This window comes from Athene cunicularia, assembly GCF_003259725.1.
Source record: "Athene cunicularia isolate RWA chromosome 3 unlocalized genomic scaffold, athCun1 chr3_part1, whole genome shotgun sequence".
Taxonomy (NCBI): Eukaryota; Metazoa; Chordata; class Aves; order Strigiformes; family Strigidae; genus Athene; species Athene cunicularia.
In genome coordinates, this window is record NW_020799097.1 from 50,179,623 (window position 1) to 50,207,306 (window position 27,684).

At 40.7% G+C, this 27,684-nt stretch overlaps 1 protein-coding gene across 1 annotated transcript; it reads left to right on the plus strand.

Annotated features, from left to right (window-relative positions):
- LOC113478893 (coiled-coil domain-containing protein 162-like) lies at nt 1–26,970 on the plus strand. The gene is given in 18 exon segments (XM_026846424.1): nt 1–36; nt 856–1,018; nt 3,555–3,693; nt 8,019–8,172; nt 9,322–9,417; nt 9,858–10,013; nt 10,975–11,207; nt 12,992–13,130; nt 13,556–13,673; nt 14,742–14,775; nt 14,777–14,849; nt 15,635–15,784; nt 15,955–16,008; nt 18,495–18,662; nt 19,562–19,714; nt 22,261–22,395; nt 23,977–24,129; nt 26,864–26,970. Coding segments are annotated over 16 exon segments (1,968 nt in total). The 5' UTR covers nt 1–36; nt 856–1,018; nt 3,555–3,580; the 3' UTR covers nt 26,903–26,970.
- Nucleotides 26,971–27,684: the final 714 nt, after the last annotated feature.

The following is a 27,684-nucleotide window of genomic DNA, read 5'->3' on the forward strand; positions in this document are numbered from 1 at the left end:
GAAGCACCGATCATGTTCTAAACAATTCCAGAGAAGGTCAGTATTTGCTAAAGCTAAAAGAGATTTGTTCTAGGCACTAAGCCATGCACATCTTTTCACATGCATTACAATTTAGCTTGTCACTGGCGATGGGAAAATAACCATCAGTAGTTTTAATCTGGATGCAGCTAGCATGTGCCATGGATGAAGAGTGCTTCCCAGAAAGGAGATAGCTTCAGTCCTCTTGGTTTAGAGATAGAAACAAAGATAAAAGGAAAGGAAGGATCCTTTAGTTTAAAGATTAAAAGTAATTGAACCAAAACCCAGCCTTGCTGTGTTGCTTTATCCTATTTGTGAAAGTATCTCCCATCCCAACAGTTTATCAAGTATTGTCCCTGTGTTTCTGTATGTAGAAGCAGAAGTCTAGGACCTTTATGTCCTCTGACTTATTTCTGCTGAAATAAGGAGGAGGGGGGCCAGGAGGGAGGAGGTACCTGGGCTGGCCCTGGCTGTGTGGGGAGCTGGAGACAGTGCAGTGCAGTGGGGAAGGACTGTGAGGGGAAGGCTGCCTGGACATCTCTCTCTGGAGAGATGTAAACACTGAAAAAAGTGGCTGTAAGAGGCACTGAGGAAGCAGTTTCTAAACCAGAAGCTGTAACAACAGATGGGGTGGTGATAGCTGGGAGTGATATCCACAGCCTGAACGAAATCCAGTGTTTGACTTTGTTCTGGGAGCCCTGGTGCCATCCCAGGGAGGTCTTGTTTGCTGTCTGGGAGTCATTATGACCCAGGACACAAAAATATTTTCTACTTCACCATGTTTGCTTTGGGAGGATCATCTGAATGGTTTTATCTGTGCATGTGCCTTGTTTGCAGGCTGCTCTCAGAGCTCTCCACCTAAGCCTAGAAATTGTTGGTGCATTTCATGACGTGGTTTCATATCTTCTGGCTTTTGCTCAATTAGGAAATTCTCCAAACTGCTTTTGTGCCTTAAACCCAGAGCCTCTGACCCCACTCTGGGGAGAGACTGACAGGATTGGTAAGTAACAATTACTGTGTGCTTAAGGTAGATGATTCCAGGTGCAAAAGAGGGTGAAATGCTGATGGTGAGAAAGGGACAAAGGGAGCATGAAGATGAGATTGATATCAACTGAAGAATAAAGTCAAGATGAAATTCAACCCTTTCTTTTTTCTTTTTCCTGCTCCATTTTACTGATGGAAAACTGTTGTGTCTTAGGAGTGTGCCCCCAGCCTTACAGATCTGTCACAATCTCACAGAAAAACAACGTACCTACCGGGCTTGGGAGGTCTGCTCCAGTGGGGAACAGAAAACATGGTCCCAAAATTGCTGCTTTGCCTCTAGGAAGTGTCTGTTAAGCCATCTGATCAGCCTATGATGATTTTATCTTTACCAGAAGATTTAAAAAGGCAGGCTTGGGGTCCTCTAGTAAATCTGTCACTTGATTCTCTTTCCGAAGGATGAAACGGCTGATGTGTGTGTTGTCCTGCATGAACATGTATTTGTGTGGGAATAGTACCAGTTTCCTTAATAGCTTTGACCTGTTGTTCCGGTTAAACTGTACTGCAGGAGCAGGATTTACCTACCTTTCTTGTAGTGGTTAGCAGTGAGGTATGTAATTACAGGTATCTAACCACCAGTTAGGTACCTCTGCTGTCACTGGACACCTTTGCTGGGCACTGTTATGAAGACACCTTCTAAGGAGTTGCTCGTCCCAGGCTAAAATGTGTTCAAAGTGGGATGAAACTCTCTTTGGAAGTGCTTAAGATTGCAGGAGCCCGGTTAAACTTGATAGCTGATAATTAGGCAACTAAAGTCACATGAGATAATCCTGTCCCAAGTGCTGAGATGCTCTTGGCATTTGGCTTTTCAGCCACTGGATTAATGGTGAGATGAAATTTCAAAATATGGCACATTATGTATACCTCCTTCTCTGTAGGTGTGTGTGCTGCATGGCTGGGCTGTTTTCATGACACCTAGAAACGCCCATGTTTATAAATCTGTATGTTTGGTACTGCTCAGACACAACTCAGGAGTAAAAACTTTACCTGCATAGCCCCTCTTCAGTCCCAGCATCTTTTAAAAAATGGAAATTTGATTATGGCAATTGGATAAAAATATTAAATTTATTCAAAAATTGGGAAGGATATATAAAAGACTAACTTTGTCTTTTAACGTCTCCAGATTTTACCCCTTATGTATTTTTCTTTTTTATGTAAGTAAGATTTTTATTATCAGCTCTGAATTTATTTTCTTGAAATTTCATTTTGGAAGGGAAGAAAGGACTCAGTGAATCATAAACACTTGTTACAGCTTTTATTTTAATACTGTGCTTGTGAATGTTTGATTTTGAAGTGGGTATATTTTCTCTAACAAAAAGCACTGCCTGTTCTGTGGTGTGCGCTCATTGTACCATCAAGTGCGTATTAGTAACTTCATTTGTAGATGGCTGAGAAAGCTCATGTAAATTAGCATGTTTAATGAGCTTTGAAACAATCAAAAAGACTGAGCTCAGTGATCAGTGAGAAACCACATAACCAGATGTAGAAGGAATATTATGTGCAATGTATTTTAATTTCAGACATATCTAATGTGTGCCTAGCTACCACACTTTTAAAACAGAAAACACAATGATGGAGTCCTCGGTACTCTCCTGTCTCTATAACACATTTTGTCCAGACAATTTAACTCCATTACTCATGACCAAGAGATCCTTTTTGTTGCTGATGCTGAGGAATAATTTCCCTCTCCCACAAATCAGACCATTTAACTTCCTTAAACGATGGCAGCCCCTGCAGCCTGACAGAGAGAACACTGGGTTTCTATAACAGGTGCTTCCAAGTTAAATGACTTCAGTGGTGGCTGTGTCTGGGGAGGCAGTCAAGTCCTGTGCACACTTTTCCTACAAACCCCAAGTAAGAGCAGGTACTCTTGTAAGGCTAGTGATTTATAGAGACCCATTGCTTTGAGAAGTTTTTTGCTAGTCTTGAATAAAAAAGCTTTAGAAGTTCAGCAGAAAAGTATTCATTAGCTTGCAGAACTGACCCCCAATAGTATTTTATTAAAAACACTTGGAAAAGTTCTCCCTATCATTCCTTATCAGGTAGTAACTAGTCTGTGTCTTTGGAGTAAGTAAAATGTCATCTCAGGACCTGATTCTGCTCCTGTCTGACAAATCTAATCTTGATATGATGATCAGTAAGATATACCACTGTCCTTGTTGGTTGACATTTTATAATAATTGAATCTTTAATGGGGAAGACTAATAAAAGAACCATTATTTTGAGATGCTAGTAACTTTTAATTCCTATGCCTTTTCCTCCCTGACCTTACTACATCCTCATAATTCTCCACCTGCCACAATCTCTTTTCTTAAAGCTTGGTTTTGTAGTGTTGAGGGGGATGTAAACACATTCTTCTTCTGCCTCCCAGGGGAGGGATGAAAAATGAAGAAAGTCCTGAAGTAAAAAACTTCTGGAGGGAAAATGCGTTTACAGTTTTTATGTACGTTTCCTGACACCTTACCTGATAAATTTACTGTTCTCTGGGACTCCAGGGACTGAACTTCAAGACATACAGAAAATGATCGACAGCCTCCAGAATCCACAGGATCCCAGTAAAGTAGCCCAGCTGCTGGCCATTCACAGAGAAGTGATCTTTCTACAGTTTGATGCAGCAATCAGGCATCGACTACGGTAGGAATTATAGCCTGTTAGGGATGGGATGGGCACATTTTTTATAAAGTGGGGTTTTTTTTGTTCAGAAAGAAAAAAATGTAGGAAAGATGAATTTAAATTTTCTCTATGGTATCTGTTCCCAGATCATGAAATATGCCCCTTAAGTGTAGAAATTTTCCTTCCACAAAAAGTGTCAAGTTTCTTTTAACTGTAAGTGATCAGAGTCCTTATGTGCTTCATTGAGGGATCTCAACACACCCAGTCTGAGTACAGCTCTCCTTTTATCCAAGCATTATATCACCTTTATGTTGTGATTCATAGTTTACTAAATCAGGGAGGTTGGTAGCTGCTACAGAGGTAGATTTATGAGTTAATCTTTTTGGTTTGCTGCAGGATCTACATTCAATTTTATATTTTCCTCTACCAAATAATGTTTAATAAGCAAGAACAGGACTTAACCTGCTTATACTGAGATCTAGGTTTACCCTCCTGTAAAATGTTGTTGTTTACCCCATCACAGAAAACCAACTAAGATATATTTTTGAGGTCTTTCTAAAAAGTAACCGTCTTCCTCCACTCTCCTCCCATATGTTGTCTGTCTGTAATAGTCACAGAGGGGTTGAATATACTCAGTAAAATAACCTTGGCAGAACTAAAAGAAGGACAGGACATGCAAAAGTAAAAGAAGTTTCAACTCTTCTCCCCTCTGTAGATGCCGCGTGGTAACATGACACAAGACTAGCCTTGTAGATGTAGCCTCCATGGGGCAGGCAGACCATAGAGTCCACCAGAAGAGAAACTCCTGGACTTGCTTTTGAGTAACATGTAGGACCAAGTTCAAAATGCTGCAATTAAAGAGCTGTTCCCCAAGAGCAGCCATGATGTGCTTGCATAAAATGCCCTCGAAGGAACAGTGAAAGCCAAATAAATATCACCATAGCTGAGCTCAGCTTCAGTATGGGAAACTACACAAAAATGAGAATACTTGCTGAAAAAAACCTAGAAGGATTAGCTAGGGGAGTTAAATCCTTGCAGATGGCATAGAGACTCTTTGGGGACATACTGAAGGCACTCAAGAAATGCATACCACGTGTGAAGAAAGACTTATGAAAGGGTAAGAGGATGCTGGCATGGCTAAACAGCAGGATTAAACAGATTATTAAAGCAAGAAGGCATCCAGCTAAACTTTCATTCAAATGAAGAAAACAGAAAGGGATATAAACTGTGACGGGATAAATATGAAAGGATTCAAGACAGCCCAGCCCAGTTTTGAGGAGCAATTTTGCTGAAGGCATCAAATCTTGTTTCAAATATACCAGAAGCAGGAAACCTGCCAAAGAGTCTGAAGGGCCAGTGGGTGATCAGGAATGTTCAGTGAAGATAAGTCAATAGCACACATTTTAAAAGGTGATTGTTTCTGCATGCCTTGTGGAAGAGCCTGAGATTCCCACACCATAACCTTTCTTTATGGGAGATGCATCAGAGGAGCTGCTGCAAGTGGAAGTATTGCCAGGGAAAGTTATGGGACAAGCAGACTGAAATAAATATAAACAAGTTGCCAAGACCAGACAATATTCAAGAATTCTGAAAGAGCTCAAAGAATTTTTTTTTTAAAAAAAAGAAGCCAAATTACTAGCTATGGTGTGTAGCTTCTTGCTTAACACTGCCTTGATACCTGAACACTGGAAGTGGCTGATGTGTTACCAGTTTTTAAAAACGATTGCAAGGGTGATCTGGGTAATCACAGGGTGATCAACCTGATGTCATTAGTGTTCAAATTAACAGAAACTGTAATTAAGTGGATGCATGGAACTTCACACTGCTTTTAGAAAGTGTAGTCATGCCTTACAAACGTATTGGGGTTCTCTGAAGGTGTTAACAAACATGGATAAAGGGTTGATACAGGCTGCCTGTATTCCCTGAAAGCTTTAATAGTTGCAACAGAGGCTCTTAAGGAGTCTAAGCAGCCACTGGATATATGAGGAGATGGTCACATTTGTAAATAATGTGGAGATTTAGGAAGGGGAAGGCTGTAAATGGGCAACTTTTGCAGTGGATAAGGGAAGTTACCAGTGGCTTCCCACAGGAGTTTGAGCTTTCTCCTGTGCTGTTCAGGTGCTCATAGATGACATTGAAAAGGGACTGAAGCTGAGGTGGTACTCTGTGTACGTGATACTGTGACACTCAGGATACCAAGGTCAAGGGCTGGCTGGAGAAGGACATTACAAAATAAAACAGCAGATGGAGTTCAGTGTGTCAGTAAAATGATGCACCTGGGGAAAAATACAATCCCAGTGTATAAAATGACAGCCTCTGACTTGACTATTACCATGCAGTAATGAAATCTCAGAGTTATGAAAGATAAGTCTGTCAAAATTTCAGCTCAGTAGTGATAAAAAAAAAAAAGGAAATTGATTCCCTTTAGGAAAGCAAATATAAGAACACCACTACAGCACTGGATAAATCTTTGTTGATGAGCCTATGCAGTTCCGGTCCCCATCTGAGGAAGGACAAAGAATTCTGAAAGTTTCCCAAAGGAGACACATGGATGATGAAAGGTTGCTGGGTGGAACAAGCAGTTGGGTGACAGGTCTGTAAAACTGTCAGTCAAATGCAGGGGATAAACAAGAAGTGTCTGCTCACGGTCTCTTCCAGCATAAGGTGGATCCTGGGTGAACGGCAGGTAGCCATCTGTGAACAAAAGAAAAGGTGGTTCTTGCTTATGGCTTGTAATTAAGCTGTGGGATTTCTTGCTGCAGGACGCATTGGGTGGTAAAAGTTCATAGGACTCAAAGGGAGACTGCACAGACCCGTGAAAGACAAACCTGCCAAGGGTTATTAAACATTTAACAATCACCTGTGGCTGAGGAAATGCCTGAGCTACTAATTCTTGGAGGCCGTGAGAATATCGGTGGGAAGTATAAGCATATGCTTGTTCTGGAGATTTTTGTAATCTTCTCATTAATCTACTTCTGATCACTGTGGGAGACAGAACTCTGAGCTGAATGAACCTTTGCTCTGACCTAGTACGACCACTCTTGTGCTATCCAGCAGAGCTATGACTGTATGTATTTGTAGACTAAAGTTTCTTCTGGACAGTCACAAGAAGATAAAACTACCTTGTGCTTTTATTTCCATTTTTTCTTGATTAAAATACTGCAGGGGCAATTGGTGCAGAAACATTTTCCTCGGATAAGGCGTTATGTGTTAAGAGGAAGTAATGCGGTGTATCAGATGCTTCATCTTTCTTGTTCCTTATTGCCAGTGCAATTAGTTTCCATTTTCTCCACACCAGAGTTTACAGTGTGACAGTAAATCACTTTTAATCTCTTATAACTTTCCTGCCAGGTTTGATCCCAGAAGCTGTTATTTTTCCCTGTAATTCCTTTGTTAGTTCTGCAACTGATACAAACTCCATGTCATTTTTAAAGGTGCTTCTGTATGTTTGACAAAACCAAAAGAACGAGATCTTTAGAACTGCCAGTCAAAGGAGGATTTGCAGCTACAGAAGGAGTTAAGAGTCTAGGTTGTTTCTTACATTGCAAGAACTGGTTCAACAGGGGCTCTTTGTTTTAAAAGCATGGGAATGGAGTACAGGAGAATTGAGGCTGACAAAGAGACTGTAATGAAATGACAAAGTCATATCTAAGCTAGATTGGGTAATATATTTACATTATGCATAGAGTGTAGTAAAAAGTAGCTTTATGTGTGTGATTGCACAGCACAATGCAATCCAAGCAGGAGGAGCCAGCTGGGTCGCAGAAGCGCTGTACAACTGCGCTGGAAGAGGTCTCTGCTGGTTTAGCAGCTGCTGGGCTCTGGTGTGTCTGCATGGACCAGCATTTGCTGTGTGAGACCAGGTGCCCTTGCTAGGTGAGACCAGGTCTCATGAAAATCAGTGGGGAGTGTTGTTGATAAACCTAGCTCTGGACTCTTAAGTATCCTATAATTTGGGTTCCAGAGCTTCAAAAGCACTTTTGAAATCTTTGAAAAGCTTTAGTGGCCCTCCCACATTGTATAGGAAATTATCCTAGTATCAGGAATAGGAGGCAGTAGAGCTCCTGAATTATTTTGCAGCCTATTAGCTACCTGAGCATCCCTCTCTGTTAGCATTGACATATGTTTTGCTGTAAGCAGCCCCAGTCAGAGGCACTTTGACACATGCATCTACATCACTAACATTTGTGTCTCTTTGTTTTAAATCTTCATACCTGCCGCTTTCCCCGTCAGTCACTACCATACTGGGTTATAATGAGGTACAGGTAATTTTTTATAGACCATTCAGAGAATTTTGAAGTCATCTTACCTCTTTTTTAAATACAAACATTTTGTTTCCTTTACAGAGAGACATTTTTGTCCTCGGGGAATGTTTCAGCCTACCAGAGTGTTACAGACAGGATATACCATGCGTTGCCTCCATTGAGTAACTCTGTGATTCAGAGTGCATTTGCTTCACAGCTAAGGCTCCGACAGCTTCTAGATCCTCAAAGCTGCAGGGTGAGTGAAGCATGCCCTCAGAGGCACTCTTCTTCTGTTTGCACTGAGCTCCTTGGAGAACAACCTTCTCTGTGCTTCTTGCTGCTGTGCTTACTCCTTCCCTACCATCGTGCAAAGAACCTAACTGCTAATAGCTAATTAAAAAAAAAATCCCATGCTCACAGCTTATTAACTTGATTCACCAGTAGGAGTTCTAGAAAACACTCTCTACAGAAGTGAATAATAAAAATCTGAGATGAAATGTAATCACACTGATGTCACCAAAATGGAATTATTCTGCATGACAGATGTTGGTGATTCTGCTAAATTTCAATTTTGTGTAATTACCCTTCTGAGCTGTCTCATCACCTAGCAGCAGTTTTGATTGCCCAACGTGTCTGTCATGTTGTGTGCAAGATATTTAGGTCTAGCTCTTTCTTTCTTAGCTATAGCATCACATAGGGTTACTTAATGCCAAATTACATACCTGTGTGCTCGAGGCACCTTAAATGACACTGGCAAAAAAAGCTAGTGTGACGTTAGGGAAAGTAAAGATAAGTCTTGCTGGTGATATTAGCATGCTCCAAAGTAATAGACAATTTTAAATAATCATTCTAAGCTCATGTTTCCTCATTTTAATGCCATTCAGCTAATTACCCAATATCAGATACTATTGTTTCACCTTTAATAGTGCGTTTCGCAAACAGTGAGTTGGAGGCATACAATTTTCTGCCACCCCTGCCTCAATTTAGGTGACAATAACACATAGGACCCCCTTAGCATAACTGAAAAATGGGATTTGTACTGGCATGTAAAATCTGGACATCTTTGATGAATAACATGTCCCGCTGCCTCTGAGACAGGACCAGCAATAAATGATTGACAGTAGGTAGGTAAGGACATGGGAGCTATTCTGCGAAGGCAGAAGTAGCACAGGATCTTGGTAAGAAATGTATTCTGGAATGAATCTTATTGCTTCTTTCCCAAGGAGTGATAATAGATGCTTCTCTTTTCTAATACATGGCGTACTTTCAAAGTCAGAGCAGAGTGTATCACATATCACATATCAGCTTGGCTTCTGAGTTGCCTTTTCCTGAACAGATTAGATGGGACTCTCATAACTAATTGAATGTTGTTCTTATTTATGAACAGTCATCTCTATTCTTTTAGACACTCGTGCATTTCCCTTGGAGGACATTCCTAATGGACGGAGGATTGTTTCCAGTCACTATCAACAACACAGTTAATATAAATTACAACATGCAGGTACAGTGACACAGCAGCCTTATGCTTACATCCAAAGACATAAAGACGAGATGAACCTATGATGCAGGAGGAAAACAAACTAATACTATCTCATTTCCTGTCTTTGTTTTTTAAAGAACAAAAGTGAACAAAAAATGTCTCCCCCTTTTCTGTCCAAAAGCTTATTTTACCATTTACTTCACATTTGATCTTTCATCAAGCAGAGTAGAGCATTTTTGATGATAATGAACCTATAGTTACCATTTTCCTAGTGTGCTAGAACTAGAGAATCAAATAGTTTTTATGCACAGGCATATATGTTTTAGGACCATGGTGCTAAAAGCTTGAAATCCATTTGTGTTTCTAGCACAAAACCCCCTGTTCTGACAGTTACCTGAGATTTGCTATTACTGGTTAAGCTCTGTGCAGCAGACCTTCAGAGACTTTCCCTTCCTCTCCAGCTGTGCCTGTGCAGCCTGAGTGATGCAGACCAAAGAGTTGCTCATGGGGAGCTGGTGGCAATGCAGTTTCTAATGGAGGATATACTGCAGAATAGCTACAGCTGTGCTATGGAAGATCATGCTGACTGTCAAGCCTCCTTAGCTAAAAGCAAGCAGGTACCTCTGACAACCACAGTTTGTTTGGGACTGTGCAGCTTCTACGTAGGACTCCCGTTAGTTTTGCAACCAAATCTCTGTGAACGTAAGTGACCCAGACCTGAGGTATGCAGTAATAACCTCATCTACTCCTGGCCATCTGCTAAGAAGAGAAGTGTTTTCTCCTATAAATCCTGAGTGCTCTCAAGAGAAGTCCTAGTGATAGATGCCCCTTGAGGACCCGTTGGTATTGCCAGACTTCTGGAGAAAATGTCCTGACTTCTCCCCACACCCCACTGAAGGTCCAGATCTTTCTTTATCAAGGGCTACACAGTGCAAAGAGGAAAGGAACAGCCTGGCCACTGTCTAAAAACAAATCTGGTCAAGGAGAGACAAGGTACTTCCTGGCTGTACTTCCCCCAGTTACTTGCATTGTGGACGTGTACTGGAGAACCGGAGAAGTGGTTGCTGAGGGCACCTAAAGTCTGCCAGAAACTACACAAAGATTTGTTTCAAGGAATGGGGAAAGAGTCAAACTGTTTGTGATGGAAAACAGATACACTGATCAATTTGTAAGGTAAAATGACAAATTTAGTTATTTTAAGGTCTGCTTTCTGCAAGTTCTGACCTATGAGTTTGATTTCTGTAACTACTTTTAGTAGAGACCAAGTAGGGAGTGATGCTGTTGATGCAATTCACTTGAGGAAAGCATCAATAAAACAAAGAATTTAACTTCTGTGCAATTTTATCCCCATCTCTGCTGTATGTGAGTACTCATTGCAGTCAAAAACTAGCCAATTTTCTTCCTGTACTGTGCTCTGAAGTACATGGCTGTAAGAAACCATTGAAAGTTCTGATTGCACAATAGCCTGTCTCACGTTGCTTCCCACTGTATATTTCATGAGATGCTATTAAGCAAAGAAAATCATGTGAAAATCTTGTCATAGATTTTTGAAGCAAAACATTTCCCTGTGACTTCCAGCAGCGTTTGGCAGAAGCAGTTGACTCAAGTGCTAACTGGTTGCAGAACAGCAAAAAGACATGCAAACTTCTGCTGAGGCATCATGATCCAGTCATATCACTGAACTTGCCGAGATCTTTCCTGATACTATGGAAGCAACTAGAAATATTAAAGGCAGAATGGGGCCGGCTCAAGCTGAGGACTGAGGATATCAATACAGTTACTCTCTACAAAGAGTTTTGTGAGCAATACGGGTAAATTACCCTGGATGCAAGAATATTCCAGAGTGACTGAAAAAATGAAAGATTAGAAAAGTCCCTGCCTTCTCCATCTACTTTCCTTCTGTCCCCCTCTTTCACTTGCCTTTTTTTTTTTTTTTTTTTTCCCACCTTTCTGTGGTTTTACTTATAATTAGCCTAGTACTTTCATTCTTCTCTCAAGGCTTGAGAGCTACCTTTTGCTTCTTTGTTTCAGTACAGTTGGGTTTTTCCCCTCTTTCAAAGTCTATTCAGACTGTTAGCTGCTGATGTTTTCCAAGTAAGTTCTTCAGTCATGTGACCCACCTCTGTATTTCAGGCTCCGTAAACAATGTTAAATACAATACTTGAATAAATGGAAATTTTGGAAGCCTGATAGATGAATTGTAGGAGAATTCTTCCTAACCCTCCTACTTGGCTCAGCTTTGAGCAGTCAAGAATAGAAAACTGGAAGATTTCCATCAGAGAGGCCCTTCTGACTGTAGAAAATGGAACATTGCTTTTTAAAAAGCCTTGTCCCTGGAACCCACAAGAAAGGAAGTGAAAGAGCAAGATGACGTAGTAAGGGTGAAATCCATGCATGAAGGCACTGGAAAACACTGTTGTCATGCAACGGAGCACGGAGGAAGCAATGCATAGCGGGCCTGTCCCTACAAGGGACATTTAGATTGACAAGTCTGGGTCAGTCACAGAAAATTCATGCATGTGTAAAGAGCTGGTATCAGATTTGCTCCATTCTGTATCTCAGTGTTACCTCCCATGCAGTATCACCAGATCAGAGCGGGCACAGTCATCCAGTGCTGGGGGATCATGGTGTTCGCCTCTGACTGATTTATAAACTCTGATGAGGGAGCAGCTCCAGGGCAGAGCAGGATGGACTGCAGGAGGGCGGGGAGTCAGGGGTGCAGGTTGTGCTTCCACCATGGGGCTGGGCAGGTGCAGGAGAACCCTGACCTCAGCATCTCCCAGTCCCTCCACACCCAGAGCTTTCTTGTGGGGATGCCTGAGATCAGGTTTAGCAGTTATTGCCTCCTGGGAGGAGAGGTGAACTCCCTGTCCACGGCTTTGATTGCATTGGGCCTTTGAGCAGCAGGAGATTCTGTAGTGGCACCTGCAACAGCTCTTCTATAGCAGGCAATCTGCCAAATATATTATACCATACCCCAAAATCCCACTGTGTTTCTCTCCTCCACATCCCCACTCATGCCTTTCACAGAGAAGAGCTCCCACTTCCCACTCTGAGTTCTGTGCTAACCTTTGTGTCATGCCATCAAGGGTTTAAAAGGCAGCATGAGTAAAACAATAAAATATAATGAGGTATATATGCCTTGCTAATGGTTCCTCTGCTTCTAAGAGCAAAGTGCTTGGCACTTTACACTCAGAAGCACTTAGCAAACCCCTGATCAGATGTGAAGGAGAGCAGCGGGAGGAGGAGAGATTTGTTTGGTCTATTTGAACAAAGTTGACAGACAAGTTCTTACCCCCCTGCTTTATCTGGTTGATCCCTTGATCCTTCCCCTCCGTTTTAGGTTTGTATTATTATAAACTTGGAGAAATTAAGGAACTATGTAGTAAGGCAGGAACAGTGGAAAAGAGACTGTCCTGCCCCACTTGTAGGTCAAGTGGGGCTAATGCACTGAGCTGAGATTTAATCATATTCTGCATGGGTTAAGAACAGGGGTAGAGGAAGAAAAAAGAAAGTTAAGGTCCAAGGTCAATAAATGCAAACACAGTGATTTTGAGAGAGAATGTGTGAAATACCCATGTCTTGGTGATTCTAGCACAGATATCCTGTACCCAGCCATGAAAGCCATAGTCAGACAAATGGGCACAAAGGAGGAGTTTGGAGAGCCCATTACAAGCACTCAACATATACTTGCCCCCAGAGGAGGATCAGAAATCCAAATGAAAGTGTACCCGGTAAGGGGAAGATTAGTGGCACATTACAGAGTACCATGCAGCGTTGTGTTTGTCCACAATTTCTGAAAAGTGCACCACAGTCCTGTGGGGGCCCGTGGAGGCTGTTGTGGGGGGAAGTTTGGCAGATGTGGGTGACTCTGGAGGCTCTGCAATGGCACTTCTGCTATGTGGAGCCAGGTGTGGGTCCTGGGACAGCCCAAAGCAGCAGGGGAACCTTCCTCTGACCAGAGTATTTGTGGCACAGCACTCATCATGCAGTCACCCCCCAAATATTAACCTTGATACTGTATCTGAAACTACTGTATTTTAGAAAAGAATGGAAAGAGAATTGCTTTGCTTTATTCTGCTAGTTTTTGATAGTTGGCAAGTTGCTTTATAAGCAGTACAGAGCTTTAGTACAAACTAAGTATTAAACCTGATTTTAGCTCCAAAAGCTTCTGGAAAGCCTAGAAATCCACATGATCCATGATGTGCAGAAGATTAACCAGGAGATTACTCTAGTGACAGCTGAGAGAGCCAGACAAGAAAGCAGTCTCCCCACTGGTAAGGAGAATTAAAATAACTGTCCTGGAAATATGGGAGCCCCAGTCTTCAGCGGCAAATTGAGCCTTGGTGCATAAAGGCAGCGAAGTCCTACATGCGAAAAGGAGAGTGTATTTACTCTCAGCTCCCCACTTCCCCTTGAGCCTGTTTGCAGCCCAGGTACCAGATGAACCCTGGGGAAGGTATCACCGATGAAAAATGGCTTACCCTCAGAAATTTTCTTCTGTTTTGGAGAGCCCGTTGTGAGGAATTCTAGAAATACATCTAGCAGGAAGCCATGAAGAATTGTGTACCGAGATACCGTGCACCTTTCCTCATGGACCTGTTTCTTCTGTCTGTTCAACAGATTCAGATTCCCTAAATATAGGAATTCACTTTTTCTTTAAAAGTGAATGTTTAGCCATAATCATTGCAAAGACAATTGTGAAAACAAGGCTGAACACTAATTATTCTGGAGTTTACAGGCAGCCTGTAGGAAATAGGAAATTACTTCTGTACTCCTCTGGGTTGGAGTGTTAGTATTTTAGGCCTAGCAGTGCAATTGAAATGACAGACTCTTTAATATGTTAGGTGTTTATTCGGCGCAATTACTGCATGGTGGTATTCACAGGCCCAAATAGTAAAACAAAGAAAAAGTGGAAATAAAAGGGAAGAAAAAAGTGCCCTACTGCCACTGGTTGTGTTTGCAGGCAGCAATAATTAGTGGACAGAACTGTTAAATTTCACACAAAAGCCATGTTCTTTACTCAATATTTATAGAAAACTCCAATATACCATTGTGGGTCAGGTAATTATTGCCAGAACTGGTCTGAAATGAAATTGCATTTTGGCTTTGGTACCAGAATGAATTTGATATTGCTGCTCAACACAGGCTTTGCAATCTGTTTGCAATGACATTTACTTTTTTGTTGTAAACATTTTAGGAAACCTGAGAAACCCTAAGCTATAAAGCATACCCAGTGTCCAATCCCAGGGATTACTGAAGGATCAATAGTTTGTGACAGTGATACCCACTGATGTGTGGTTTTATTCCGTTGGTGTTTTTTTTTCCTCCTTCTGTTCCTACAGAGCTCTGGAAACACAGGGTAATGCAAGAAAATTTCTGTTGTACGACCACAGATAGTTGAAACATTTGTTCAAAGGCTGATGGAAAACTACCAAGAATCAGATACAGAGGTACATATTCTGCATTTCTATCTAAGCAACAGCTAAATCATGTTTACAGCTTTATTTATTAGAGCTCTTGTCAATCCGTGATCTAAGAGGGAAACACATTTCTTAAGCTTATGAGCTCATATTCAGATTGTGTTGGTTTGTAATAGTAGCATTGGCAGCAAACTTGCATATTGCCCTACTGCCTTCTGACAGGTTTATTTCAGCTCTCAGGACTGTAATAATGTGAAGATGAGTTAGGGCTCTAAGTTTATATGCAATCTCAATGCAGGATTGCAGGACTTTATTCATGGATTCAGTAGTGGGAACTCTTTTTCCTGAGTCATTTTTAAATCAGGGGTCCAGCATGATGTTAGGAAGCAGTATTAGGGTTATTTTCAGTGAAATTTAAAGAAAATATTTATGAAAATATGACCACCTCTGGATAAAAACCACAAAACATGATTTTTTGAGAGAAGGTATATTGAGTCCCAACTGCAATCCAGGCAGTGTCTGAGCTGGTGATTTAATTTCTCTGCTGAAAATTCTCTTCTAGCTTCAGATGGAAAAAAAATATATAGTTGCAGCTAGAACCAGTCAAAAAACTGACAAATGTGTTTTCCACTAGTTCAGTGAAATTGTAGATTGGACAAAAGCATTAACATTGAATACTTTTATGTTTGCATCATTTTGATATTGCAGAAGCATTTTATTTACAATAAGGTGATGAGTTTCATTTTGATGTATGATGTATATAGCAACTCTTGTGACTCAGGCCACCTGCAAGGTTTCTTATTTTCTTTTCCTAGGTCACTTTGAAAAAAAGCCATTTACAACAGTGTCTCACCATACTGGGCTGTGACATTATGGCCAGAGAGCGCAGCAACTTTGACATCTACTTCATGTTTTATGAAAATATTCTCCAGCAGCAGCATCGTTTACTTTACCAGAAAGAACAAGTATGCTTGGAGAATTGATTTTACTCTACAATAACAGGAGAAGATGGTTTCTCTGGGTGGGAGGCAGTTGCTAAGTGAAAAATAAACTCAAGCTGTCAGTCTGGGAAGTTGTTGGAGTGGAGTTGGACTACACAAACATAGTCACTGTGCCTCTTTCTGCTTTGCTTCAGGAGTTGCATGCAGTGAAAGAAGGTGGCAACCAAGGTGATATGGCTCTGACGCAGGTTGGTGATGGTGATCTGCTGATCGGGTAGTGCTTAGTGAGCTCATCTAGGACAGTCCCACTGTGCAGACACACCCCGAGGCTCTGGGGCTGCTGTTTCTGCACTCAATACCAGAAGTCACGCCAGAAGGACTTGTAAAACAAAGATAACCTGAAGGCAAAGGTAGTAGCCTACTGTTCTGTGGTTCATGTTCCCAAGGGTCAATGTACTGGTAACCTTCTAACTTCAACTTCTCCTGACAGGTCTCCATCCACAAGGCTTTTTCCCTGAGCAATTCAATCCTGTGCATCGACTGTGATAGAAAATAGAAGTGGGTCAGACACTCAGGCCATACTGCAGTGTAGGTACCAGGCATGCTACATCACAGCTGCATAACCAGATCCTCTTAAGTTCTGAGTACTTGACTATTGCAGCCTCAGCTGTGTTTTTTAGGATAGCTTCCATGTGTGGGTGGAATTTTTTAAAGAAGTAAATCCAGCCAATAAATCACAAATGCTATCTTGTGGAATCATGTGATAGTCATGTAATCTATTAGCTGACTTGGAGGCTTGATTCCATCAACACCAACCCCACTGCTAGAGGTATGTCAGCTTCTACAGAAACCTACACTAGGGAGAAGACTGCTTGGATTTCAGGGATGTTTGCACAGCAGTGTTAGAACTGGATTTCATTCCTGAGCTCCTTTTCTCATCTGCCCTCATCACTGACTACAAGATTTTCGTTCTTCTCTAGGCTTCTTATCAGTTTTTTGCCTCACTTTCTCATGTTTTTCCCATTTTTTTTCCCCCATATCCTTTTCTGTACAGTGTTTTGTCAGCAACCGCCCATCTTCCCTGATTTCACTGTCCTGTCCATATGTTTGGGAAGGCTGAAATGAGAGAGAAAATGAGAAACATGTGGGACGTTTCAGATGGGTGGAAAGATAGAGCAGTAGGACTTTGCTGGAGTCTATGGGCAGTAGAGTCTCTCCCCACTTCCACTTTGCTAGCCCAAATCCCTGCCTCATCTGTGCTGTACTTAAAGGAGGTGACCTAGGGTGGCCAGCTGCCTACTGTCTCTGAGCTCTGCTTCAACCTCAAAAGAGACTTCCTACTCCCAGTTCCACTTCTTGCTAGCCTAAAGCAATTAACAGAGGCTATTGCAAGTCTGAAGAGCAAGCTCAGTTGGTCAGTGGTGGTGTTAGAAACCATGAGAAAGGTTCAGGCACGATCAGCCAAAATGGGATGGCATATAGTTTAAAAACTAAAAAGTCTCAAAGGAATATACATGAACCACATGGGTTGCTTTTTTTTCTCCAACAAAGTCGTAGGATTTGTCCAACTTTTTGCTGATTTTACAAAAACCACATCCAAAACAGAGAAAAACTACTGCTGCTCTGAATAAAGATCACCAGAATTTTTCAGCAGGGCGAAAATACATGTATTTTTCCCTAACATTCATTTTCAGAAGTCTCTCAGTAATGTTTACTGTAAGACAAAAAAATTGACACAGAAAATCGCATTGAGAATCCAGTGATTAGCATTTGCTACTTAGATCTGGCATGTGGAGGTGCCAGGCAACCTTGAAAGCAGACTGTGCTGTTGGCTGTGCCTGCAGACTGCAGTTGTGCCTATTTCTTATCTGAATAATGTAATATGCTAAGAATGATTTTTAGCTTTCCTCCATTGTGTTCATCTGGTTGCAAATGCTGTTCAGTGGTATGAAAATGATTAAACATTTATACCTAGCAGTGACCTACCTATATGAAATTTAAATTCTGTATTCTAAATCTTCTTAAATTCTATCATGTACCTTCCTATTTGTGCTAACCTGCCTGCCCTTTCTGAGGGTATGTTAATTGTCAAATATCAACAAATGGAACACGTTATTGTTTTTATCATATATTAAATGGTCTGTATGTACAAGTTTATCAGCAGACAGCATATTTGCTCTGATAAATGCATTACCTCACAGCTTACTGGATGAAGCCTGGGCACAATTCTTCTGACTTGCTCTCTGGAGGCAGGGGAGATTATGCTGTGGGAGGAAAGGCTCACCAACATAGCAGAGCTATGCACAGGATCTTCTCCCAAAATCAGATTCCCTAATCCTGCTCCCCAATCTTTCCACTCCTCTGTCCTCTGCGTGCTTTTCCTTCTGTCAGTTATCATACCTATTAGTGAGGAGATCTTTCCTTCCTGATAATCAGAAATGGTCATTTTAAGGTTATGTATGAAACTCACGCATTTTCCCCCTTCAAACATTGCTTGTGAACTGCCACAATTTTTCCTACTGTTTCCAGGGAAAAAATTATTCTAAAATGAATAGAGACGTACAGAATGGATTATTCCATACCCTCAGTGGGTTATTTTCATCAGGCCACTCAGTTATGAAGATATTCTTGCTCTACTTAATTAGGTATCACTCAACATATTCAGAGCTCTGGATCCTAGACTATGGTGTTTGCTCATCCTAGCTTTGCTCATTCACTTTCTCTGCTGTGATAGATTGTGGGACTGTGCCATGGGATGATTATGGAAATAACTGCTCTCAGAGCCCAGCTCGCTGACTTAGAGGAAGAAAATCTTGGTCTCAAAGAGAAGATTAGAAAAGAAGTACGGGATGAATATGAATCATTAGTGCGGAACCTATTTGTGACTTGTGTCCATCTAAAAGTAGGTACAGAATAAGAGGGGGTACTCAATCGGTCTTTTTTGTGCTTCTGTATAATTTGCCAACAAGTATAGCACTCAAAGGAATAAATTGCTGCAGTGTGCCAGGTGGATGAATGGGTGAATCATTTATCTCCTGCTGCTAGAAGCATCTTGTAAAAATGTCTGGTAGAAAAATAGCGTACCTTTTCCAAGAGAGGAGGCGTATTCTTGATGGAACAGGTACCACATTAGAGAGAGTGATGGAAGCTCTTTTTAGTTACAGTGGAGGGAACTTTTTGGATTATAATACTTCAGTTTGTAATATTCTGCATTATTTTACTTGGAAACTTTACGTCCACTGCAAAATTGTATTGCTCACTCTAACAATGCCTTTGTTTTCAAGCAGTCCACTGATTTCTTTGGGGTGACATATGTCATTACTTACAAAAATAAGGTACCCCAATCTAGCCTGTAAAAACTGACCTGATTGTGACTGTGTGTATTATAGAGCAACCACCTGCATAAGATCCCCAGGGTTTTGATTGATGGTTCACAAGCCCATTAGTGTGTGTGGCCAGGGAAACAGTGACTTGAGGAATATTGTGATTTGTTTTGCAATCCTGAGGGTGAGTCCAGTTTTCACCAGAAAGCTTATTTTTCACCATGGGGCTGCTACTTCCATTAAATACCTACATCCAAGGACTGTCAATAGTTTGCCTGCAAATGATACAATAAAATTCCATTTTTTGTAGAGCCTGAATGCAAGAAGACTATTGCTCTGTCTTCTTGATACATTGATTCTAGGAAAATAATTATGAAGAAAGACCATCTGGTTGTAGTTGAGAGACTTCTGAAATCTTCTGAATGTTGCTTTCCCATATGTGCACACTTCATCTCTTTTGGGTTGTTTGTAATTGCAGGGAAATTTGGATGTCTATCGCCTTAGCATTGAGCAACGAGTGTTTGAAATCATCAGTGAAGTGAGAAGAGAAGGCGTTGACAATATGATTGATCTGAAGAAAAAGTTTGGCTCCACTAAAAATAATGGTGACTTGAAAGAACATTTGTCTAAAGTAAGGAAATACATATATGTGTCAGTAAAGGAACCCAAGGATATCATCCTGGTTAAGCTTGCTGAAGATGGCTTAAGTTATTGCATTCTATCTGGGACATCGGTAGGGTGAAGAGCATGGAGGTGGTCCATTTCTAGACTCTGTTAATGGCTACTGATTTGTCAGGCTCTCATAATTCAGTCATTTTTGCCTGTGTTTTTATGCTCCAAGTGAAGAAAAATTTGGGCCAAACCCAGCACTTAGACCCTGAATAACTACATGTATTTGAACTGAATTTGGTTCTAAATTTAGGAACTCTTTCAGTCTGTTCTGAGGGAAACTAACACCATGCTTTCTACATAGGTGAACATCAGAGGGTTGAACCTGGATCTGAACTATAAATGTGAACTCACATTCACGTCAGAATTGTCATATGTAGTCAGTGTCTCTCTTTGGGGTATGGGAAAGAGAATGTGATGTTTCAGTGACCCTGATAAATGTGTTGATGGGAGTTTCATCTTCTTCTTGTGCAAGCTGGTCACATAAAAGAATGGGGACAGAATCCTCTTTTCTGCTTGCGGTTACTTGGAATAAAAAATATATTCAGCTTTATGTTTTGAAAAGGTACCCCCAAAACTGATGTTCTGGGAGTTATAAACTAAAAGTAAACTAAACTTCCAAATCAATTCCTTTTATAGTCAAACATACTCCTCCTCAGCAAGGTTCAGTTTGTACTGAAATTATGGTAGTCAGTCAGTGAATACAAATGAGATCAAATGGATAACAGCTAAATACTTCTGTCTAAAGCAAATATGCTTGCAGATCTCTCAAGCAGAGAAGCTTGTGAAGCAGGATATAACTGTAATGCCAACAGAGTGAGAAGGGCTTTCAACACCCGCAATGAACCTGGGGGTAGGACACCCAGAAGTAAATGAGGAACCAGTGGAAATGGAAGAGATCCATGTGTGAGAAGGCTGCAGGGAGACTTCCACATCCCCACTTGGAAAGGATGTGTGCAGAGACAATGAACAAGGAGAGTGGGGAGCTGATGCGTAGTCAAAGGGCTGTGATTTGAGCAGCATCATGGGAACTTGGTGGGCTGGTGCACACTATGGTCATGAGTGGTTACAGGGTGTTTAAGAAGGCTCAGCAGGGAAGAAGAGGAGTGAGCATTGCATTCTGTATAAGGAGCTCATTCCCTGCACAAAGCTTGTGTATGAATGTGGAGAAATACTCCTGAAAGCCTATGAGTCAAGGTCAGAGGAGGGAGGAACGCTAGTGCTGATTAATGACTGTGGTGGGGAATCTGTTACAGACTGCCCGGTCAAGAGAATAAATTTGATGGGCCTGTCTATAGAGGGCTAAGAAAATTCGTTTTGATTTGAGGCCTGGGTGTTCATGGATGTTTTATCCATCTGGAAATCTACTGGAAGGGGAGCACAGCATTGTGAAAGCCTAGGCAGTTTCTAGACAGCATTAGTGATAATAGTCTAAAAGCAAATGCTAGAGGAGCCAATCACAGTAAATCCCTATTTCTGCTGCTCACAGACATGGAGAAACTGGTGGTGAGCATCATCTGAGGCTGCAGTGACTATGAAATGATTTCAGGATCAGGAGAAAGGTTGCAAAATTATGCTGCAGAGCTAGGACTTGGGACTTCAGGAGACCAGACTGTGACTTTAGGGAACTGCTAAGAAGAATCCCTGGGAAACTGCCAAGAGGGGAAAAGTGCAGGAAAGCTGATTGATTTTTAAGGAAAACTTAAAGAGATTTCAAGATCAACTACCATGTTATGCATGAAGACTAAGGAGTTTAGCAGAACCTTGGCCTTGCTTGCCTTAGCAAGGAGCTTCTTAAAGGACTAAAATACAAAAAGAAAGACTGCAAGTAGTGGAAACACGGACAGGCAACAAACGTAGAGTATCAGAGTTCAGACCCATAGTGATGAAGTTAGGAAGGCCAAAACCCAGCTGCAGATAAAACTAATACAGGACACAAAGGGTAAGAAGGTGAGTGGACACTGAATGGTAGAGCTTCTGTGCAGAGACACCTCTGACAGGAGGGCCAGGACCTCCGGTAGTCCTCTGTAACCTCTGCAACAGTTTCCAGGAGGAAGTCTGCTAGTTTTGAACAAAGAAGAAGAAAACCTGATAACTATACTTTTCATGAATCCACTAATTTTGTTCTTATTAAGGACACTGTAATTAGAGTGAACCAAGTTACTGAATATGGTATGAACCAGAATCCCCATTTGACATAAGTGTTTATCACCATTAACAGTGCTTCATTTCGGAGGGGTTTAGCTGCTTGCTGTTTTGGATTAAATTTCTTCCATTTTTTTCCCAGTTTCTGGGCAATGTTCACATTTCCTGTTTCCCTGGAGACACAGTAATAGAAATTTATTGCCAAAGGCTGCACTGTTTCAAATTGCGAAGTTTGAGCATTTGAAAACTAAAATGAAATACAAATAGTTGCATGCTTTTACAGTTCTATTTACTTCCAAACCACACGTTTCTTCCTGGGAAAAGTAATCTTTGTGGGTCTACTTTTACTAACATCTTCTTTAGCAGGAGGAGCTGCAGCTCTTGCGGGATGAAAATATCAGGCTAAGCAAGCTGGTGTGTAAGCTAAAAGCTCTGAACTGTTGGAAGCAAACCACTCAGAAGGCACAGCTCTCTGCAAAGCTTAGAGATGCTGAGAAGGTGATTATTTCCTTACCATTTAATCTGCTATTAGTGTCTAATTTTCTGCAAAACTATTGGTCAGATTGGGCAGGCTCACTGTTACTCAGTGAGCCTATAGGAGCTCATTGTAACTGCAGATTTTAGGTACAAATTCTAAACTTTCCCCCCCTGTATGTTATGGTTGTAATGGTGGCCTTCAAACATGAAGAGCGTGAAACAAATCCCTGATGCTTGTTTGAAGCAAGAGTTTAGCAAGTGCAAGTAGCCTATAGTATTTCTAATTCTGCTCTTGAGTCAGTCTTATGACATTGTATCAAAATCACCTGTTTCACAACTGACCAAAACATATGAAAAAGAAGACAGGCAGACACAAAGTGAAAATGAACTAGGTTGTTGGTTTGGGAGGTGTCTGAGATTTGGGTTGGTTTGTTGTTTTTTTTTTTTAATTGGCATCTGCTTAAACAAAGCAGAACACAGCATGAGGTTTATAAATTTAATTACAGAAATACAAGATGAAGCACAAAAATGACTAAATTAAACTAAAGTGAAGATGGATGGAAAGAAAAGTGCCTCACTGCTTTAAATGAGGCTGATTAGAATGGAACAAACAGGTTATTGATTGTTGCATAGGTTAATTAGCTGCACATGTCAAGCAAAGGAAAAGCAGAATGGATCATATTTGCTAACTTTAAAAGACTGAAAACAAAATTATTTTTGTGTGCTTATTAATTTTAAACCCAAATAAAACTGGATGTGCATACACTTAGTTCAGTCATATCAGGGAGATGCTAAATCATTAGAATATTTTATTAAACAGATCAGTCAGAGATGAATTGAATTATTGCAAATTTGTGGATTTAAATAAGAAATAAAAGCTAGCTTCATGGGATTTAAAAGAAAATTCTGAAACTGAGAAAAATAAATGGGAAAATTTGGCTTTTTAAAGTTAGAAACTGGCTTATATTGCTAAGACAAAGCTTTCATGTGTCTGACTTTGGAATGACCCTGAAGATCTAAGAACTTGTATTTCACTGTCCTCTGCTCCAAGTGCAGAGGATCCTGGACCTTGCTCTTCCCAGTTTAAATGGCTGGGAAAGGAGAGAGGGCTGCTAAATCTGTGCCTGACATAGCAACATGTATATACTTACACGTTTATGTTTGTGTTTAAAACAAACAAAAATACCCTGCCCAGAAGGAAAAAAACTTCAGCATGCACATTTTTACTTTAGAGATAATGAAGGAATAAATAGATTAGTAGATTGACAGGTCTTTCTAATGCATAAGAAAGACCAAATTTTGCATTGCCTGAGCTTGCTTGCACACAAGAACCTGAATTGTTGGCATGTGAATATAACTGAAGATGTGCAGTTTTACCCATACAAAAGATTATGTCTTCCCCTTTAGAGAGCTCCACTTGTCCATCCTGTTCCCCACTTTGCCTTAAAAAATGTTCCAGCCTTTATTAGAAAATAGATACGATTAAATCCCACTTTACTAAAGATCTCCAAGAGATTTACCTTTGAAGAAACCCACTGCTATATAAAAGAGAGAAAATTGCTACTCTCATCATTGTTTCTGTTATGTACTTTCTGTTCACAGGAAGCTCTTCAAAACAAAAAAGAGTGTCTGAATGCTAAAATGATGGCAGAACAAGAGGTGACTTCATTGCAGGGGCAGCTCCTGTCTGTAAGAAAAGCTCTTGCAAAATCTCAAGCAGACAATGACAAGCTAAAGAAACAGCTACATAATCAGGTATCTGAATTCAACAGGTCCTGATTCATCAGCTCAACAAGCTGAATTCTCCCCTCCATCTCACTTCCTTTGTTATTCTACAAGAGAAATGGATTTAAAACTAACTGCATAATACAGTTACGGAAGCTGGATGTGTATTTAGTGGCATTAAAACAATGCATTTTCACCATTGCAGGTAGAGAGAACTAGGGAAAAAAATGTATCTTGTATAAAATGACAGCTACAGGCACTACATTTATATATGCCATCAACAGTGCTGGATGTATGTTTTAGTAGAGAAAAAGATTCTATTAATATTTTATTCCACAGATTAAAAAAAAAAATAAATTACAGATATTGAGGTTATTAGTCTTCCACTCAAACATTAAATTTCAAGGAAACATTCAGAGATGTTGTCATTAAATCCAGAACAAATTCATTACATGTGGTTTTTTTCCATCTGAACACATTCGTGGATTTATCAGTGCCACAGCAAGCTGCCTTTCACTACACATGGCTACACATGCTGAAACAACCCATTTCTCAAAGTGAAAACCCTTCACTTGCAATATACTTAATGCCAAGCAGCATTACGGTATGGAAAATGAGTCTTGTCAAACCAACCTCATTTCATTCTGCTGATAAGATTACAAGTTAGATACATAAACATAATGCTAGAGATTTAATACATATTTGGAAGGGCCTTGTAATGCTTGGGTTAGCAGGACATAACTTTTGTATTTTAAATTTTAGTATTACACGATATCAATAAAATGCTAAATGGATTGAGAACTAGATTTTTTGACATATAAAAATGTGTTATTTTTATTAAATGAAGATTGTTTCTGATGGATTTTTACTGGGGTTGGTAGCAGAACTATCAGTATTCAACATTTTTGTCAGTAGCTTGGAAATAAATATAAAATTACAGATTATAACATCTACCAATGACATATTTGAGGATGAATGTTAGTGAATTTGATAAGGCATGTTTAGTGAATAATGATGTGGCCAGAGCAGGAGTACAGAATCATACAGATAGCTTGGTAACTAGTTTATCCCTTTAAGAAGTATTTCAGTGCCTGAGTAGATAAAGAACAAGACGAAAGCAGAACTTGTATGGACCAGGGTGACTGCATCCCTGGACAGGGCAGGGATTGTAACAGACAGATGACTGGCCATGTAGTGTGGTACTGGAAAGGATGGATGCTGCAATTTTTTCATTTATAAAGAGGATAATAGTGCAGATATATTAAAAATGAGTTTGTAGCTCTGAAATACTGCAGCTGGTTCCAGAATGTAGTAAAACAAGATGAAGAAAAATTGAGAGAGTGCAGAGAAGAGTTACAAAAATTATCTGAGGGCTGCAGGAAATGCTTTCCAGCAGAGGACTCTTAAAAGGCTCCATCTGTTTATCCTATCTGAAAGAAGAGTGACTTGTTAACAGATATTGTTATTGGGAGAGAATAGGAGATATTAAAGGGTTCTTAGGGAAAGGTATAGCAAGAGGTGGTGCCTAGAAGTTGAGGCCAGACAAACTGAAAATGGGAAATTAGAAAAAACATTTTCAAAATTAGATTAACTGTGGAAATGACAATATGTCTAACTGAGTATCTTCAAGTCAAGACCAGATGCCTTTCTGGGAAACATGGTTTAGCCAAACCAACTTGCTCATTCCAGTACAAGGGTAACTAAGGTAAATTAAAAACTAAGGTGATATTAAAAAATCACATCTGGTGACCTGATTGCTCCATTCTGAGCTTTATCAGTCTATGAAACTCCAACCTTAGAAAGGCTTAGAGAGCTCCCCAATGAAAAATATTTGGACTGTGACTGCTTTTAGCTCTTTGTGTTCAGATTTTTCACCAGAGTAGAGTTGCCTTTGGCTGGTAAGTTGGTTTTCTTCACTGATGTCAGTTTACTTCCAAAACACCCACTGCATCTACCATCTTTCTAACAGCTGCTTTTGTTGTTGTCGGTGGTTTGATTTTTCTTTGGTTTCTGACATCAGCTTCTGGTTCTTTCTCTTCTTCCTAATTTATTTTCTTGATACAGATTGTGATGATGGTGTTTACAGAGAGCGGACTCCATTCCACAACCCTTGGCTGTATAGGAGGGCTTGACCTGATATAGGTGGCTTGTAATACCATTGCATTCAACTGTAGTACAGATTTTAAAATGTAGCCATACTTACTGGCTGTCTCTACAAACTGTGTATAAACAGCAATGTTTGAAAAAGCTGTGCTCATTTCCCCCCTCTCTTTCCTTGTTTATACGTTGTTTTAAAAACAAGTTCCACATGCAGACCAGAGGCTGCTTGCAGAAAGCAAATTACAGCAGACTGAGGAAATTGGAAGCAACTGCCTTCTTGTTTATTTGCAATTGAATGAGTGCTACACATGAATGTTGTTTTGAGGCTTCTCTCTCTATCAAGCAATGATGTAAATACAGCATTCTGTTCCCACCCCCCCTTACCCTTCCCTTGCACTCCCTGTTCCCACAGCCCAGATTTTATTTTGGGTTTAGGTCTGACTGTGGTCCTTTCATAACGCCACAGGATAATTCAGATTTGTTTACCAACATTTCATTATCTTCAGTACCAAGCCATGTGGGACTGGGTCTCTCCTCATTCAGCTCAGCTGGGCATGACATCTGAGGACTGGTCATCAGGGTTTAAAAGGAAATCTAAAAAGGTGTGCATGGGAACTGGGGTAGAGTAATCTAAGTTTGGAACTTTAATGATTGCATGTTATAGAAACAAATGCTGTTGGAAGTAATACAGAGGAAGACATAAGAAGCCAAGAAAAGACAAGTACTCACTGTGACAAAAGCTGAAAACATTGAGAAGATGCTTGAAAAGATGGCAGAAAAAGAGCAGAGAGTGAAATGCCTAACCAGTGAAGCTGAAAAATCTTCTAAAACATGCCATCTTCAACAAAAAGAAGTCAAAAAAGAAATGCAGCAGGTAAATTCATAACACAGATTTGAAAAATAAAACCAGTAGCATTTGTGGAGAGATGTGTCAAGTTTTAACACTGTCTGACCACACCTGAGTGTATCCCTTTGAGTGTCTGAATTTCAGAGCTTCCCTGTAGCCAGCCCTCCAAGTGCTGTGGATGAGGGTCTTGCATGAGCCTTGGGACTGTGCTGGGCTCTGCCTGCTGGGTGCTTAGAGGTATGTTCTACCTATTGGTGGCATCTCAGGGCCTTCCTGTTGAGCCTCATTCAGTATCTTTGCTCTAAAGAGTATTATTCTCCTTATCTTAAACTGCCTAAGAGTTTGTGTAAGATGCAGTGGGAACAAGTGTGTGGTGCTAGACAGAACACACTTGCCCACCTGGGGGGACTGGAGGGGTGCTAGAGCAGCAAGAGGCTGGGCTTAGTGGCTCTGAAGGCTTCGGCCAGCTGTGCATCCCCTGTTGGGATGTTCCCCTGAAGTGTGCCCCAGGCCTCTGCTGTAACCCCTGTCCTTGTCACTAGACTTAACAGGGAGCTTTGGAGCTTCAATCAGGCTCTGCCACCCTGCTGGGGCCACGTTCATGGGTCTGTAGTGCCTGTTGCTTTCCTGGCCCTCCC